The 19,198-nt window shown below is 39.8% G+C and overlaps 1 protein-coding gene across 2 annotated transcripts in view; it reads left to right on the top strand.

The window, feature by feature from the left end:
* The window catches only part of LOC146326219 (paired box protein Pax-7-like), a 94,623-nt gene that overhangs the window by 30,638 nt on the left and 44,787 nt on the right, over nucleotides 1-19,198 (top strand). For both annotated transcript variants that reach the window (XM_084721967.1, XM_084721966.1), the window contains exon 5: nucleotides 8,813-9,012. In XM_084721967.1, the coding sequence (XP_084578093.1) occupies nucleotides 8,813-9,012 (200 nt within the window). The remainder of the gene's footprint in view (nucleotides 1-8,812; nucleotides 9,013-19,198) is intronic.

The following is a 19,198-nucleotide window of genomic DNA, read 5'->3' as shown; positions in this document are numbered from 1 at the left end:
CCGGAACAAAAGCTAAATGTATTGTTATTTAAAGTTCTGAGTAACATCAAATTGTATTATTATTTTCTTTTAAATTATTTTTGGGCTTATTTTTGAGCAGGAAAGGGGGGTAGAGGGGGGGGATGACATGCAGCAAATAGGTCACAGGTGGGAATCGACCCAGCGACCGCTGCAGAGAACCAACAGCCTCAGTACATGGGGTGACACTCTACCAACTGAGCTATGGGAGCGCCCCCCCCCCCAAATTGTACTATTGATGTGACATCTGTTGCGTCATCACTTCCATCATATGACGTACATAACGTGTATGATATGTATCATGTGATATTTTGAGCCTAACCACAAGCTTTTCTGTACCCTAAGTAGTTTTTTGTGCCTAAACCTAACCAAACTATAACCATTTTACAACCAAAGTATGTGCGCCATGTGAGTAATGTCGTTGCACAATTGACGTCACTTCCATCACGTAACATATGTAACTGTTATTTTAACCCAAACTATAATCTTTTCCTAAACCTAATAAAGTAGTTTTTGTGCAGCTTCATTGCTGCTATCAATCCTGAGAAGAAATAAGAATAAGGTGGCTGCTTTGGAATGAGGTGATTCAAAAGAAAAGAAAACAGGCAAACAGGAAAATAACAAGGCTCACGGCAAGTTTTCTTAGCCAAAGGCCAAATCCACACTGAGTGGGCCGACAGAGACAGAAAGGAAGAGTCAGAGAGCGAAAACACTGTGAGGCGGCGACGCCTCATTTTCACTCCCTCCCACCCTCCCACCTCTGCCCCTCTCCTCCCCTAAATCCAGCAGCATGTGGAGGGAAAACAAATAGAGTCCATCTCGTCGCAGCAGCACCCGCAGGACTCAGAGGTGCCTTTTGGAAAGTGATCCCAGCCCACTGCAGCGGCCTCAAGTGTTGTCACGCTGAGTTAGTGCCAAATTGCTTTGCAGCAACCCCCCCACACACCATCCCCCACTCCACCAACCCACCAGCAACAAACAAGACATACAGTAACTGTATATGGAAACTTTGTTCAAAGATGTGCATGTGTATAAATATAGATGTTTTTTTCTACCTTGGTTTTTAGGAAAACAAATCTTTGTGGGGACTAACTGCTGAAAGAATTGATTTAATTAATGCAGCAGCATGTCCTGCGGCCACATGTAATCCTTTGAGAATTCTCTAGTGGGAGCTTTCAAGGGGGGCAGCCAGGGGGGAATACAAAAAGATATTCTCCCTGAGACTCTTCCAGTGGCCTGTAATGGGAGCTGCACACTAATCCCATAATTCCTTGTTTAATTAAACTACAGAGCCGACCCTGTAGTTATCTAAGCCAGTTTGATGGGCCTTTTCGTTCGTACGTCAATGGCACATGACCAACTTCAGCACAGAATGAATGCACTCAAACAAACAAATCAATACAGCGTGGAGAAATATCCACAAAAATACATTTACATGGAAAGTACATCAGACAGAGTCTTGCATATTTGCTCTGCTCCTCTGAAACTCTCTTTACTGTGCAAACACATTCAGGAAACCTCTGTGCAATTAATGTTGGTCTCTGTCTGTTAAATTGTGAGATGTTGCCTGCTGAATTACATACTTACAACTTAAAGAGAAAAAACACAATATGCCAACAGAGAAATTCCATTAACCAACACGATGACCCAACAACAAGTATGACCAGTGGAGAGTACCAACAACAAGCATCAACATCAAACACATGGTTACATACATAACTTAAAACTTGAAATAAGCCAACTTTTACTCTTGGTTTCACAGGAGACACGAATCTTGGTCTCCAGGGTGAAAGTCCTGTGTTTGATCCATCCAAACCACCTGCTCCAAACTAGGGCTGCACAATTAATTGCAATCACAATAAAGTGACAATGTGGCCAAGTGCAATATCCAAATCAGAGAACCAAATTGCAAGTTTAAAAAGGAAAAATGTGTGAGAAAATGGCATTACAATGAGGTACTGTAGTGCTGCAAAGATGACCTGGCTTAAAAGTTATGTTTGTTCAGTGCAGACCTAAAAAAATGACACATTATTATGATTTTAATAGGGTTTTTTTTTTCAGTGAACATGAAAATTGTAATGCAAAACCGATCATTTCCACAAATTCACTTATCCCATTGCATATCACAGTTTCAGTCAAAATAAAATAATTAATTTTATTTTACCAAATCGAACAGCCCTACTCCAAATGTAGACAGTCTTTAACTTACATACAATATTTTTTCCCAGGATGGCCAAAGCAAAGCCTGCCACTCCTCATGCCTAAACCTACCGAGAATGCACCTAACACTAATGCCCAAATCAACAAAAGCAAAGAATACTAGCCAATTAAATTCAGGGTCAGCCAGTCATGACTTCGCAATCATGGGGGGGGGGGCTTCTTCGTCTGCTCCTGTCATATAATTACTACACTCACTAGAGGTCGCCACCTAATGATAAATGTCAAATATATGTCACAAACTTTCATCTTTTACAATGCATCAACTCAAAAAGTCATAGAGTTGGAATTTACATTTCACCACCATGGTTTTATTTTTAAATTAAAAACAATACTAACACGTAGCATTGGTGGATTTTGTGTCCTTTTATTCCATATTTTGGTTGAATAATTTGTAGCCACGGGTCAAATTGTGGGCATTTGGTCTTGAATTTGGCTGTAGGCAGCTCTTGGTCTCCAACACTTGAAACTGTCTGTCACTTTATGTCAAGTCAGTTTTATTTGGCGAGTACCAAATCACAAAAGAAGTTATCTCAGGGCACTTTTCAGCTCAACTACATTTTGCCCAGCAACATAGTCATTCAGTGTATTTGCATGCAGGAACAGCCTCTCTATAAATCACTTTTCTTTATTATAAGCAAAAGCAAAAGTTGGATTTTATGAGAAATGGTTGAATTTTGGCACCTTTGCCACAGTATGGAACAGTATGGAGCTGTGTCCTGTGTCCAATTTGATCTCAAGTGAGCCGAACCAGTAAAATTAAAGCATAATCTATCCATTATTCTGGTGATTAATCGAGTAATTAGATAAGAAATATTGCGTGTTCTGCATTTTTTTCTATTACATTACTTTTGTTTTATTTAAGAACAATGGTAATATACAAAAGAGAAGATAAAACAGGTCTATTAAATGAACAAGTAGAAATTGCTCAAGTAAAAATACTCAGTAAAGTAACTTTACTTTTAACCCTGTAAAACCCAAATATAGAAAAACACTAAAAAATTTTTTTTCAACCATTAAGATGTTGTTGTAGGAGGCCGTTGATGCTAAAAATGAGGTGTTTTTTTAAAAAAAATGTTTTTGTAAGTTTTTACAGAAATGTTGTAATATTGCAACGTTGGGCTCAATGGGGAGCAGAATCTCCTGTATTTGTACTCATTGTCTGAACAACAATACAGAACTAAGGATTCATTTGCAGGGTTTTGCTTTTGTCCCAGAACAGTATAACATGAAAAATAATCTCAGTTATGTTGTTATGAACAGTCATTTATTGCAACAACTAGAACTTTGACATTTATTTACAGTGATAGTCCCAGAAACAGTTCTTGTCCTCTGAAAAACAGAGGCAAACATCACACTTGCTGCATTGGGTATTAGTATACCCTTTACTGCAATGTCTGCAGCGTCCTCTCTTCACCTTCATTGGGAAATGTCCAGTTAGGTCCTTGCGCACATCCTGTGGGGGGTGTGCACATGCTTTCTTGGAAGAGGGACCGTTTGGACTCCCATCACCTAGGGATGATTGAGTCCTCGTCACTCGCATCAGTGTCGTCAAACTCTATGTCCACATCACTCTCTCCATTTTGGACAATCCCAATCACATCCTGCACATTGTACCGAAGATCTCTCCTTGCTGGTGGCATTCTGAAATGGAAAAAATAAGATTGAAACAAATGTATATATAAACAGCACACATTCTTATTAGATTCTAGATAACCTGCAGAAAAAGAGGGGATGGTGGGGATATTGATTTCAATATGAAGCGTTTACACATTGCACTGAAGTAACCTATTCAAACATTTAACTGGTCACACAATAGTGTATAGCTGACCAATTGTAAACTCTGATTATCATACTAATAGGTATGCAGGTAGCCTCCAATTTACAACAACACCTTACATTCCTGAACATCAACACCTGTTCCAGAACAATGGAAAAATGCCCTCCCCCAAGCATCCCCCACAACTGCTTTGACTATGAATTGATAGGAACATTTTCTTATTGATAGCCAAGACAAAGGGCAGACATGCACAAACAGAATTTCTTTGTTAGAAAGTCCTGCTTTCTGTGATAAGGGGAAAATACTGAGAGTTGAAGGTGGTTAGAAATCATTATAAGTAAAAGAAAATGATTAGATATGGAAATATATCTTTGCACACTAGTTTCTAATACAATAATATGTAATCTAATATCAGGCTAGAATGTGTAAATCATGTGTAGTTTAAAGTTATATTGGGAAAATTTAAATTGAAGTTCCTCTCAAAACAGGGTTGTTTTGACTACCACATTCACCCAACGTTGTAATATTGCAACAATTACAAAACAAGCTCTAAATAAAATGTAAGGCACATTTTCCACAATGACTACATATGGACATGTTCTAGACACTGTAATAAACACAAAAAAAAAATATTTAAAGCATTTTACTTACTTCAATCAGATAAATCCAGTCCAGTAAATCGAGGGGATGATGCTCTCTCAAAAATCTGGAGGTTGTGTGACTTCTTGACCCGATGGCAGGCCTTATATACAAATGTATGACCCAATAGCATTCTGAGACCGAACAATAGGACCAAACGAGTATGTTAATGTGATTGAACCAAAAAAAAAAAAAAAAAAAAGGGGGTTTTGGGGGATAACAAAAATTGTTGTAATTCTGCAACAGTGGGTCTTACAGGGTTAATGTAGATTTGCTTTTACTGTTTTTACTTTTCTTTCAAGTACAAAGGTAAAAGTAGAGGTAGTAATGTCTGCAGAAACCACAAACAGAAGATGGAACTAACTGTTTTAACTGAAACAGTCACCAGAATGTTTTGTTCACGTTAAAATCACAACATTTTTCTTCTGGAGCAGGACAGACGCTCACAGACCCCGAGAGGACAGGGGACTGGTTTACCAACATGACACCTTTTTCTCCTCTTGAGTTTGCAGGTCTGTATTTAGTCATCAAAAAATACCAATAAGAATACCATTAAAATTACAACAACGCAATAAAAATGTTGATTTTTCAAAAATGGAAACAAAAACATGCAAGACTTTTAAATTAAATTAGTATAAATTAGTAATTAGGTATTTTTACATTGTGGTATTAGTGTTTTTACCTAAGTAAAGAATGTGAGTATTTTTTGTATCACAGCAGGTCAGTGATCAGTGTTTCAGTGACTCTCTGTGGATCAGTGAATAGTGTTTTATTTATGGCGGCCCGCCACATTAAAAACATCGACACCACGACATGATTTTCTATTTCTGGAGCTGCGCACCTTTTTCAGTCGTGTCTAGAAGGTAACTCTTTATTTGCACAACTCTCGCGAGATTTGTGTTCGTAATTTCTACTAAAATAATTAAACTGGCACGATCTGTCGCAGGTGTAGGGTTCCCTTCTAGACATGACTCTCTCTGTCTCTGTCTAACTACACTACAGACTAACTAAACTATGGACAGCAGACTGTCTGTAAACAGCACGATGTTACACTGCAGTGTTTCACACAAAGACTTTATTTGTGTGGACACCCAGGTTTGGTTTGTCACCAATTTTGTCATTTTTATTTTTTTAATCAGTCCGAGAGGACGACGGTATCAGTGATTGATTAGTGATCAGTCTGCCCTCCTCTCCTCCCTCACCTGTTCACTCTGCTGTGAGAAGATCTGAAAGTTTCTCACAGAGAAACACAGACTCTCCTGTTTTATGTATAGGCCTCTTTATACAGTTGTTTAATTTTATAAGTGCATCTGGTTGGTGTCGATGTCATTAACCATCATGTTAGTTTCTGTTGTAATAAACTCTGTCATTAACAACAGTCTCCTCCACACGCAGCTTCTCTGCAGTTGGTCTGTGTGTTTCCTGATCAGATAAACCAGCGGCGGAAAGACTAGAAAAGTTGCGCCAGTTAAAATAGAAGCGTCGTTCAAACTGTAAAATCTCTTAATAATTTTTTGGTTATAGGTCCGGGTCCGTATAGGACGGCGTGTGGGTCCGGACTCGGACCGCAGTCCGCCTGTTAGGGACCCCTGTTATAGAGCATTATAAGTCACAATGACTGCTCTCCAGTCCTGGTACAGTAGGCAGCCTCATTTGAAACAGATCCGTGCATGCATCAGATAATCTTGCACGGCTCCTTCTGATCGGCAGCATGGACACATTGTATGTGAGTGAAATCAGCTACACAATAAATATTTGGGCACTATTTTCAGCCTGCCAGTGTGTTTGTCTGGGCTGCCCTGAGGCCCACACTGAAAGAATGGTGCTACACACATCACCAAGGTGGTCTGGAGAGATTAGCACCCCTCATTCCACCCCAACTCTCAGCACTGTGCCCTGAGGGATGCTGGGATATGCAGGTTTTGATAGTGAATTGTACTTACCAAGCAGAAGAAAATTGTTTTGTCATATAAATAACCATACAGAGAAATCATTGCAGGCTGAGCTATTTGAAGCATCATTTATCCCTCCTTCCTCTGCCTCCCTCTCTCTGTATCTGTAGGAAGTTTTGCTGCTGTTAATCACTGACACATGATGCGACTCTTTGAATCACTTAATTTGTTATTGATAGACAAGAGAACCACAGGGCAAATGGTCACATACAGTTATGATACATATGCTGGAAGTTGGTACCAAGCAACAGAGATATAGTGCTATATGTTTATGTACCAGAGCACAACTATGACATGCACATGCGTGGATGTGCACTAGTGACACGCAGACTGCAAGTACAACCGCAGGCACTGCAGTTAATCAGTGAAACAGGCAGGCTGGGTCATAAAAATTAACATTCTGATTAATAGTGGGTGGGACGCGGGTGGGGTGGAACTTCACTGATTTTGAGAGGTTCCTCTGTCCTGTCATGTTTATAATATATATGTTTATATAATACAGTTTAACTTTGGAAATAAACTGAAAGCAGCCTCTCTAATCATTAATAAATCGTTAAAGAAAACACTCAGACATCAATACAACATACAACAAGAAATCACCTGGGAAGTGTGTTGCTTGACATCATTTTTAACAGTATACACACAGAATACACACAGAAATGTGTTTGCAGGGGTTTTTAAAATGTTTGATCGTATAAGTTCTTTACTTGATTTCACCCCACACATAGTTGATCCATCCTATAGATATTTGGGTAAATGTCTCTTTTGGTTAACTAAACATTGTATGTTGACAGGTTTGATGACTTTTAATATTGATCAAATATGAAACTAAGGCACTTGTAGAGCACAAACCTCCTCCAAGGCCAATAGTTCACTGTTCTATGATCTGCAAATCTGTAAACACATAGTTCATGGCAAACTTACTTTACGAGTGTAAAGTTGGAACATTTGTCTGTAATATCCCTGGTGGAATTAATTGCAGACATTTCACATTTGGATGTAAGTAAGAGTAAAATTAGTTGCATGATATGCATGTATTTACATTTCCACAGCCAAACCTTAGTTTGAGAATAAAGTGATGTTACACTTAAAGTGAAAATTGGTTGTTTTGTCACTATCGAAGTTTTCTACCATCTACTGGATTTTAATATATATGACCTATCTGGCATGTTTAACAAAACTGGAAAATAATTGCTTAATAAGTGCATTTATCTTGTCATTTGGACCCACTCCAAAATTTAATGGGTTCTTCCTTTTCCTGTCCTACAAATTCTACCAAGTTTCGTAATCCAGTCGAAACAGAGGCAAACAAACAGCACCAAATGTGGAGATAATGACCAACTGGTTCCATTTTGTTTTGACTTGTTCTTTATTAGGGGATTATGCGATCACTTCTGCATGTGTGTTTAGTGTGTGTGTGATCAGTGGACCTGCATCTTGTATGGAGCTAATCTTGAATACTACTGGACCGATCAGCCCAATTTTTTTGTGCACATCCACGACTGTATGAAAAAGGACCTTTGTGAGTCAGAATATTCATTCATTCATTTTCTGTAACTGCTTATTCTGGAAGGGTCATGGGGGGCTGGAGCCTATCCATCATCAGTTCATCACAGGGCTGACACATAGAGACAAACAACCACTCACACTCACACTCACACCTATGGGCAATTTAGAGTCACCAATTAACCTAGCATGCATGTCTTTGGACTGTGGGAGGAAGCCAGAGAACCCGGAGAGAACCCACACAGACATGGGGAGAACATGCAAACTCCACACAGAAAGGCCCTGCCCCAACCAGCTGGGGGATCGAACTCAGGACCGTCTTGCTGTGAGGCGGCAGTGCTAACCACTGCACCACTGTGCCGCCCCTGAGTCAGAATACTGAAAAAAAACAAAAAAAAAAACAAAACTTAAAAAACTTTTTTTTTATGATTATGTATTATTATGTATTTTATGGCCAGAAGCATTATGTTTTCAGCTCAGGACAATAAATGTGGATGCCATGTTAATGTTGGTGGAACTTATAGAGATGTTGTATTTCATTTGTATCAAAGTTTAGGGGTCTAACTTTGCAGCAGTTAATACCCACTGACCAACCTTCTGGTCTAATGAGACACCCTTTGTGGGCAATAGACATGACATTATCACATATTCCAGGTATATAAAACATGCTGACATTTGTCCCCTCTGTGTGTTTGTCCAGGCAGTCGGATGGATGAAGTGTCAGATGTGGAGTCAGAGCCGGACCTCCCTCTGAAGAGGAAACAGCGCAGGAGTCGGACTACGTTCACAGCGGAGCAACTGGAAGAGCTGGAGAAGGCTTTTGAGAGAACCCACTACCCCGACATCTACACCAGGGAGGAGCTAGCCCAGAGGACCAAACTCACTGAGGCCAGGGTTCAGGTAATACACATCCATCCATCCATCCATCCATCCATCCATCCATCCATCCATCCATCCATCCATCCATCCATCCATCTAATCCAGGGTTTCCCAACCCTGGTCCTCAGGGCCCACTGCCCTGCATGTTTTAGATGTTTCTCTGCTCCAACACACCTGATTCAAATGATCAGGTTGTTGTCAGGCTTCTGCAGAGGCTTGATGATGAGCTGATTATTTGAGCAGGGAAACATCTAAAACATGCAGGGCAGTGAGCTCTGAGGACCAGGGTTGGGAAACAATGATCTAACCAACCAGCTGTCCGTCCATGCAATGAGGCATTTGCTCAGTTGCACCTGTTAAAGTGGAGTTTAGGACATGTTCAGACAACATACTGCAAACAAACATAAATATGAAAACCTTCATTCATTACAGAAATGTGCCAAGACAAACAAATGTGCAAGAGGAAATTGCTAGTGTTTGTACAGTAATGTGAACTTTATATTTCTACTGTTAACCTCACCATTGTTGAGTTGGAGAATAAAATAATTTCTGCTGTGGCAACTTCCCAGGAGCAGCCTGTCCTCACCAGAAAAACATGCCTATGGGTTGTCCATAAAATCTGTTTATTACAAAACATATTCACATTTATTTTTAGGCTGCAGTTCTTTATGTTGTAGTAGTTATGACAGGAGCAAAGGGGAAAGCCAGGTGACGAAGTGTAAAGAGTGGGAAAAGTCCACATATGGAGGAGCTGGTTGGGGTGGATAGGGGGTTTAAACAAACACAGGACTTTGACTCAGGGGACCGGGGTTCATCTCATGTGAAACCAAAAGTGAACTGCGTTGTGTTGTGCTGTGTTGTGCTGCATTATTTCATGTCACGTTACATACTAGCCTTCCATCGATTCTGTCAAGTGACATAGGTAACATACTTATTTGAGCTAACCAAGTAGTTTAGCATGGCTAAAATCTAATCACATTGCTGAAGTTTCACAGTGTTAACCACATGTGCTTACCTTGTGAGGCATCATTTGTGAGATCGTGAGATGACGTGAGAATCCATCTTGCCAGACTCCAAGTTATCTGTTTGTGTCTGCACCAGAGGTGTAATCAGCTATGGGTGTGGTTTTAGGTGTGCGAGTGAGAAGTGTCCATGGAAGTGACTCGTCTCTAACAGAGATTAGCATAAATACTGTGATAGCATCAGTTATGTCAGAACTGGAGAGTATTTCTTCATTCAAAGAAGAACAAAGAACAGCAGCTTTGGCTCCATCAGTTGATCTGATTGGTCAAAGTTAGCCTGTGTTAGACATGACAGATTGTTCATCCAATCACCTGCCAGGGGTTTCTTGAAAGCGCCTGCCCTTTTCCAAATAGTTTCTTTGGATGGCTTATCAGATAGTTTAGCATGGCTTATCTAACCTCACTACTGTAGTTTCACAATGTTAACCACGTTTAACGTCTGTGAAATCTAAGCTATGATTCTCTTCAGTTTTTATGTCTTCAGTTTATTTTTTGTGCTCAGATTCAGTGTCTGGGTCTGTATGCAGTTTATGATGCAAAATAGTGACAACTGCACTAAATGTGCAGAGAGTGGTGCGAGAAAGCTGGTGAATCAGGGAAAATTGTCTTACAGCTGTTATGTTCTCAGCACAAACACCCCTGCACATCACCCACACCACCACGCTGCCACACAACCCTGGGGTTAAAAGTTGCAATTGCCTGATTGTGTCTCAATGTGGCTTTATGCAACAAGGCTTACATAATGTACTTATGTCCAGTATGACTGTCACTGGTACTCTCCACTGGTCATATATGTCATCTGGGGATTCATTGGTAATCAGCCCATTCTGTTGTTGAGCATCATGTCACTTCTCATTCATCATTGTTACATTGTTGTTGGTTGCAATTCTTTTTTCATTTAGCCACTGACTGAATGCTCCATTTAAGATGGATTCATCTTGGGCTGGGCAATATATCAATATTATACCAAATCACAATATGAGACTAGCTATGATCTCATATTTTGGATATTTTTAGATATTAATATGGTATAAGGGTTGTCTTTTCCTGGTTTTAAAGTCTGCATTACAGCAAAGTGAAGTCATTTTCTGAACTTACCAGACTGTTCTAGTTCTTCTATTATTTGCCTTTACATTATATTTTTTTTCTCCAATTGTGAGTGTCTGTGTGAGACCCACTTGAAAATGAAATGATACAGTTCAAGGGATTTATCCTGAGATGACAAATTTCTATCAAAAATCTCACTGTGTAAATATTGTTGAGATAATGATACATATCTATATCAGCATATTTGGTCAAAAATTTAGTGATTTTGTCTGTCTTGCCCAGTGCTAATACAAGAAACTTATTTTATCACCTTTATCACGGCCTCTTAGATATGTTGGAGTACACAACATGTTATTAGTCACAATGTACATGATCAATAATTATTGATTGAAACTTAATGATCATGATAGGTTTTTCAGCTATATCACCCAGTCTTAGATTGAGCCATCAGATAGTCTGTGTTGCTCAAAACACTGAAAAACATTGAAATCTCTCTCCAGTTAGTTAGTGTCAAAATCACAATAGACAACCCCTCCAGGAAGCTGCAATATTGTGATTGCAAAAATTCATGCAAATTCAATCAATCCCCATGAATTCTGTCCAACCTTGCACCTTTGCCTTCTGCAAATTTGACCAATCATTGTAGCTTCCTGCCAATTCCACCAACCAGAGCAGTTCCCTGTGCTAACATCAACGAACTGACTCAATGTTTTTGCATTTATGTTTTTTTTATGTTTGTCACGGGTACTGAAGAAAACACATTTGTCATTGTTATTGACCATTTCATGTGTGCATTCTTATTTTATAATTTTGTGCTGTTTTGAGTTTCAGCTCCAAAAATATTTTGCTTCTTTGTGGAATACCCCCCTGATGCATTGTTTCATTCACAAATAGGGCAGATTTTTATAATTTTTGTAATTCTGAGCCTTTTTGTTGAAGTTAGAACACTCTGCGGTTTTGTTCGCCTTTGATTTTAAATGAAATGAAAAAAAAACTGCAACTTTCTTTTGCAATTTTCTTTTGGTCCTGCAATCACATTGCAAAAATGTCTAAAACATTGCAATATGTGTTGCAATTTTTTAGAAAAGCTGTAAAATCAGGTATTTTAGGCTGCAACAATCCCTAAAAAATGCCCACAGAATCCTGGAGGGACTGAACTGAATACTGAGTACAAGTTGAGTTAATGTCCAAACCTTTCATCTGCATTTTTGTAATCAATCAATTGATCTGATCACAAACAGGCCAAAGAAAACCAGGGAATATGGATGAAAAAGCCTGCAGCAGCACAGCTTTGGAGTAAGGATGTTAATGATTAATCATAAATCAATTAATTGTCAGAATTTAACCAATTAAAACTGTATCCATGAATATTTAATCAATAGTCTAGAAATGTCAGTAATAGCATTCAACATTGTTTATCTGGCAGAGACTTTTGTTGAATAAGGAATCTAAAACTTTAAGTTAAGTTGAATTTTAAAAAAACATATTTTGTATATAGACATTATTAATTATTGATCATTTGTCATCATTTTCAACCATCGGATATGGAAAACCAAAAATTTGTGACCCTGTTGTAAAGGAACAAAGAGGAAGCTGGGAGTAATTTCAATGTGATTGACTGTCTGCTATTGATAATGTATTGAACATCAACTATTAGAAAGTAACTAATACTTTTTGAGATGAGTACTTTGTACTTCTATTTAAACATTTTACTAACATCGGTGCTTTTACTTATAACTGGGTAATGTTTTTGTAATGTAACAGTACTTGTACTTGAGTACAGATTTTCAAAACTCTTTCCACAACTGCTACTTGGACAACATCTCTAGACACACACTGAGCAAGATGTTGCTCAAAAGTGACATACATACATATTTCAGCCTAAACTCCATATTCAATGTCTGAGTCCAGCCAGCACTCACACAGACGTACAGTATAATGGTGAAGACTGTGCCAGCTGTAGACATGTCAGCTGAGGAACCTGTCCTCGCTCTCTGAGGGTTCTGACAGCTCCACAGCGTCTGGAGAGAACACTGTCGAGTGCTAACAACAGCTGTTAGGTGTTCAGTAGTGGGGTGGGGGCTGCATTCCTCATGTATGTCTCACTCCCCCAGCATCTTGGCTGGAATCAGTTTTTCCCACCACTTTCAAGCCCACCACTCACTGTAAAATGCCCAGCAGATCACAGACGGGCCCGGGCCGTCTCTCACGGGAGCTTTAATCCACAACAGCCACGTGGATCAATCAAGGCCCGGAGAGAGAGGGACCAGCATGGCGTGGAAACCAGTCCTCACTCTGCAGTTTCACTCTTACAACTGCAGACCTCAGAATGGTCGACAGTATGTACCTCTGCCTGGTGCTGCTCATCACACAGGTTTCAGCCACACATAAAAAAAAACAAAACAAAAAAAACAGTTCACGTACTGTACAGTTCACAAGACAATCTCAACTTGAAGTCCACTTTTTCAGTTCTGGAGCTTTGGACCATTTCACTTGGTCCTCATCCATATTGACTTGTCAGCTGTCAAATGCCAGCTGTCTTTAATGAACTGCATGTTAGAGTCATAAAGTTCAACTACGTATTGAGTCCTATGAAGGCAGACAGCAGAACTACAGGAACAGTGGAGTTGAGACAAAAAACGGTTGAATGTCTTCAGGCTGGATGTCAAACTGGTTATTTATGGTCCACAGCACAGAAACTGTTTCTGTGTTTGGTTATGTTTCAATCTGTCAGAGTACTATTAAAGTCCATGTAAAGGAAAAAGGCAGTTTTTCTTCTAAATACCTTATACATGTTAGAACAAAGTGGCTGAAAATATGTGAAAACACTGAGAACTATATAAACTGAACTGTGGAGTTAGACCATTCAATTGTTGTTCATGATTTCTGTGTTGAGGATTTTTTGGGCAGACCTGAAACATGGCTCAGTGATGTGCGGGAGACAACATGTCAGAGAGGACAGTCTGACACTGCTGTAACTGTAAATCCAGCAGCCTCACACTCAAGCTAATGTTAGCTCTCCATCAGAAGGAAAAAGTAACGTTCTCTGGAGGCTCAGACATTCTCTCTGCTCTCTTTTTGAGATCCTGTGCTTTCCAGGAAGGATGTGAAACCAGAGATCGTGATGGGTTTGTATGTTTATTGCAACCTGCTACACAGCAGATTTTTGGTATTTTCCACCTCTCCGGATATATGAAACCGGGAGTTTCCCACCAGAGGGGGGCATGGCCTTGCCAACGTGGGCTGGATGACGTATTACCGGTCTGATATATAGATGGTGGTGTGTGACTTAGTGCCATAAAGTGTTGCGCGCTTGTTGCGACCCAGCCACTAAAGTGACATAATGTGAGGACAGGTGTACGAGGCACAGAGTTAGGGTGACCAGATCCCAACACACCAAATGTGGGACAAAGAATCTGTGTGGGACAGCGTGGGACACGAGGTCTAAAATTTTACTGTCTATCTGACTTAAGAAATAAATATTTTCATCTCAAGCTTTGCCCTCTGACTAGTGCACAATAGACAGATAAGTACATGGCCAGTCTGTGTTGTAGCTGTTTTACTTTTCATTGTGGTGGACTCCATCATGTTCCCTGTTCCCCATTTCCTCATCTATCCTAGTGGTTTGACTTTTGACAGCTAGAGCCGGTCAAAATGTAAGACATCAACACAATATGTCTAAATAGTAAAACAGACATGAAAATAAAAGTTATAACTAAACTTTAACCAAATATGTAGTTACTGCCTGTTGCCTTTGTATGGCAGCATAGTTCCATGGGAATTGATCTGTTGGTCTGGACTGATTTGATGGATAACTCCAGAGGAAGCAGGGAAAGAAATGTTGAGCTGTTTTCCACAGCTATTTCCAAGGTCAAAAAATGAACAGGCAGATGCATGTATTAACATATGCAACTTTTGAAGTACTGGGACATGGGTAACAAATGACAAGAAGAAACTTCAGTGCTTCTTGGCATAGGGCACCTATATATGTGATAACAAAACCCTGAAGGTCTTTTGTCAAACTGTATGATTTCAATGCTTTTGACGCATGTCAGATGGTGCAATGAAAGTAGCTGTTTGATGTAAATAAAAAGAAAGAAACTGATGCAAGCGGAGACATGTCATCACCTTGCGTCATCCATCTCATGTTTGGAAAATGTAACAAAACAATAACCAAGCTTTGGGCGCAGTGCTGCCACTTGTACACATCCTCAAAAGACGAGGAGGGGAGTGTGGACCTGGTCAGGGGGAAAATGCCGATGCTGCAGAGTGAGTTTGAGGTAGCAAAAGATTTTGATGGTGTTTTAGTGGTGCTGATTGTTTGGATGTGTGAGGCTGATGGCGTCTAGGTACCGTATGTCAGGTGGGAGTCACCTCCTCTATAAAATCCAGATATGAGAGTTTTTTTGTTTATGGCACATGTGGCAGTAAAAAGAGCAATGAAGAAGCACAGAAATCATAAAATGATGAAGAAAAGTAGTTAAACAGAGGCGCAGAGGGAGGTTAAAGAGGCATGTCAGTCCAAATTGTGTGTGTAGTTTATACAAAGAGAGTTGGATTGAGATTTATTTCATAAAAGAGTCCATCAGTAAGTCAGTTTGTGTTAGTTCAACTTTTATATTTGCCTACAGCAGCCTTCATGTATTTTTGTACGCAGTAGCTCAGATACAGTCCTGTCTGACTAGATGTATTAATTTCAAAGAACTGTAATAGCTGGACCACCACCAGTGTGTGTGTGTGTGTGTGTGTGTGTGTGTGTGTGTGTGTGTGTGTGTGTGTGTGTGCGTGTGTGTGTGTGCGTGTGTGCGTGCATGTGTGTGTGTGTGTGCGCATCTCAAAAAGGAGTACAGATGAATGGCAAGCACATGGAGGATGTGTGGTGAATGTATTGCTTGAACAAACAGCTTTCACTCAAGAGACTGAGGTGAAACCAAAAGTCAGTCTTGACTTATTTAAAGTTTTAAATTTCATATTCTTATGTCTGTGACCAGGGAGCCACTGTCACTATAAAATAGACATAAAGTTTTTCCTCTAAACACATTATACGTGAACATAATTACTGAAAACAGGTGGAGAGACTTATGTGTGAGAATTATGTGGTACTGAATTGCGGAGTTTAACTGTCATTCATGGTTTCCGTGTTCAGGAGTTTTGGGGCGGACCTGAAACATGGCTCGGTGATGTGCTGGAGCCACAGTCCCCTGACACTATGAAAGCCCCCATGAAATGCCCAATGATGAAAAAATACCATCCTGTCACCGTCCTTTGGCTCTGGTGGCTCAAATATGTCTGGACATGTCCAATACAGCCTTCATGTTTCAGGTTGTTTTCAGGTCGTAGTGGTATTTGACACTGAGACAGTGGAACGGACACACCCCCACCATTTCAGAGCAGAAAAAAAAAGCTATTTTTTCATGATTCTGAGACCTAATTTTATATACTTAGCAATTTTACAGTAATTCAAATTTGGCTGGGTGGTTAATAACATTATGTTATGAATACATTTGCTGTTGCATTAAATAACCTGTAATCTTGAAATTCTGGTTTATTTTTAAATTTCAACTGAAGCTTAATGAAGTCTCAAGTGTGGATGAAATTCATTTTGTGATTCATTTGATGTGGCACAAATATGTGCTCATAAATGCATGCATACAATAACACACTGAGTCAGACAATAACAGTGAAATAAAGCAGTGACACATCATGTCAGGGTTTGTGTAGCTGTGGTCAGGAGAAGGTGATATTCTGTTTCTCCTCACACTTGTGTCTCTGCTCTGCACAGGGAGTTGGACTGTTGAGCTGATCAGTCAGACTCTTCTCCTGCTTCTCTTGCAGTCGTACCTCGGGGCGACAACACCTGTTCTAATTATTTGAGTCTCCTCTTCAGAAATAGGAGTCCAAATGATCTTCTCCACTTGAAAGGCATGTTTTCATTTGCTCCAAATGAAAAAGGAGGATTCCTGGAGAAAGTGGGTGGGTGGAGAGCTGCAGGCAATACATAGATTCCTGCTCCAGCCCTGGATGTGTGTTCTGTGAGTGTGTGTGTGTGTGTGTGTGTGTGTGTGTGTGTGTGTGTGTGTGTGTGTGTGTGCGTGTGCTTGTATTAACTCATGTGAGTGGCATTGTATGGTTTGATTCAAATATCGCAAATGACAAAAATGCAGTTTCCTGTGCCTAATATGGGACAGGATGTGTGAGGAGGAGACAGTGGGGCAGATCAGACTCTGTGCATGTGTAGATGTGTGTGTATGTGTGTGTGTGTGTGAGTGTGTGTGTGTGTGTGTGTGTGTGTTGCGCACAGCGACAGGCTCATACTTGCTCTCAGTCTCTGTCTTTTAGTTAGCTTTAATTAAGAACTTGCAAATTAGTGCCATGCTGAGTTGAAAAAGAGGACAGTTTAGCTTGTGGCGATACACACCCCTTTGTCATTTCACAATCTGCCTGATTTGACTCACTTTACTGGGCTGAGGAGCAGGGATGTGTGTGTGTGTCTGACATGTCCTCATGTTTGACATGCTTCCTTTTGTTTTAAACCCCAAAAATAGTTACAGTACAACTAGGGCTGACACATTCTGGTTGATTGGTAGATTAGAGAGATAAAGTGAGAAGTGCTTCTTCAATCCATTGTTGTTGGAGGCGGTACATATGCAGACCTGATGGATTTTATTTGTGAGTGACAGGCTAACTAGTGAACATTTACTGGCTCCAAAGTAACTGACCCCATGTTAAAGTAGCAGAACAAATCTCTACATCTGCCCCCAGCCTCAGAGGACAGAAGAACTAGTGATGGGAAGTTCAGCTCTTTTCAGAGAGCCGGCTCTTTTGGCTCAGCTCCCAAAGAAGAGCCGGCTCGTTCAACTCCTGAACGGCTCTTAATTTAGGATTTTTTGTAGGCCTTTATTTTACCATAATTTTGCAAAAATTAATGGTTTGTTCAGTGTTTTTATGAGAAGCCTTATAATTGCCTAATTTTGTGCATTTATTCTGTTACAAAACCATTCTTTTGTTTAATATTTTAATCAAATGTTTTAATGCACAAATTAACGCTCAGACAGACAGACAGAGAAGGGGGTGCCCCACGGCAAGTTAGCCACTGCCCCCCTCTCTGTTTTCACATAATGGTATGATCCTATATCCTCACATCTGATTGGCCGTGATACTGACCAATCAAAACAAATTTCTGCCTTGAGCAGAGCTCAGGCTGAGGTAAGCAGCGAAAGGAAAAAAACTGGGAGCCGGCTCGCATCGAGTGAGAGCCGGCTCCCAGTTTTTTTCCTTTCGCTGATTCACTACAAAGCATCGGCTCTCAGAGCTGCATCTTTTGCGCATGACACATAACTAAGAAGAACTGAGTGTTGTTTTGTATGTTGTTTTACCGTCTGTTCCATTCTGTAGTTTATCCTGTCAAAGTTGGCATTAGCATGTGGCTAATGTGGCTTCTCCGATGTTGGACTAATGCTGTAATATTGAGGGACAGTCAAGAGAAATCATGTGAATGTTAAGTGTTAATAGATCCATTCTTTATGTATACAGAATGTATACTATATTTTTTAGTTTTTCAATTTCGATCAGCCAGAGTCAGTCAACCAGGATGGAATATGATTTAAGTTGAATTAAAATTAATTTTAAAGCTTAAACTATTTTGTGTAAAATTTTAATGTGACATAGTTGCCTTGAATATTAGCCTTGTTTTGGAAAATATGAAATGCATTTGGAGATTTATTTGGGGCAATATTGGTCTAATGTTGTAATATTGAGGGACAGTCAAGAGAAACTGTGTGAACATTTAGCCGCATTTGAAACTAAATAACAACATTAGCAGGTTGAATGCCATTAGCTGCTTTTTCATGTTGTTGTTTTGTGGATATTTATAGTGCAGTGTGAGTTTTGTTAGCATTAGCTTTGTCTATGGAAGCCGGTGTGACTTGTTGCTGGTGTGCGTGTTTGTGTTGCTGTTGAATGTAACACCAACATATGAAAATATCCTGAAGGTAATGCTATAGCCACATGTGAAAAAAAATTCATTCAAAACTTTGATTAGCACTCATTTAAACTAGCAGGCAGAGGTAGAATTTCCTTTGACCAAGATTACCTATGACCTAGCTTTGTACAGACAACACTACATTCGACACCGATAT

The sequence above is a fragment of the Lutjanus erythropterus genome, chromosome 6 (genome assembly GCF_056507025.1).
Source record: "Lutjanus erythropterus isolate fLutEry1 chromosome 6, fLutEry1.hap2, whole genome shotgun sequence".
Classification (NCBI taxonomy): Eukaryota; Metazoa; Chordata; class Actinopteri; order Lutjaniformes; family Lutjanidae; genus Lutjanus; species Lutjanus erythropterus.
Note: the sequence above shows the minus strand (reverse complement) of the source record. Positions and strands in the feature narration are given on the sequence as shown.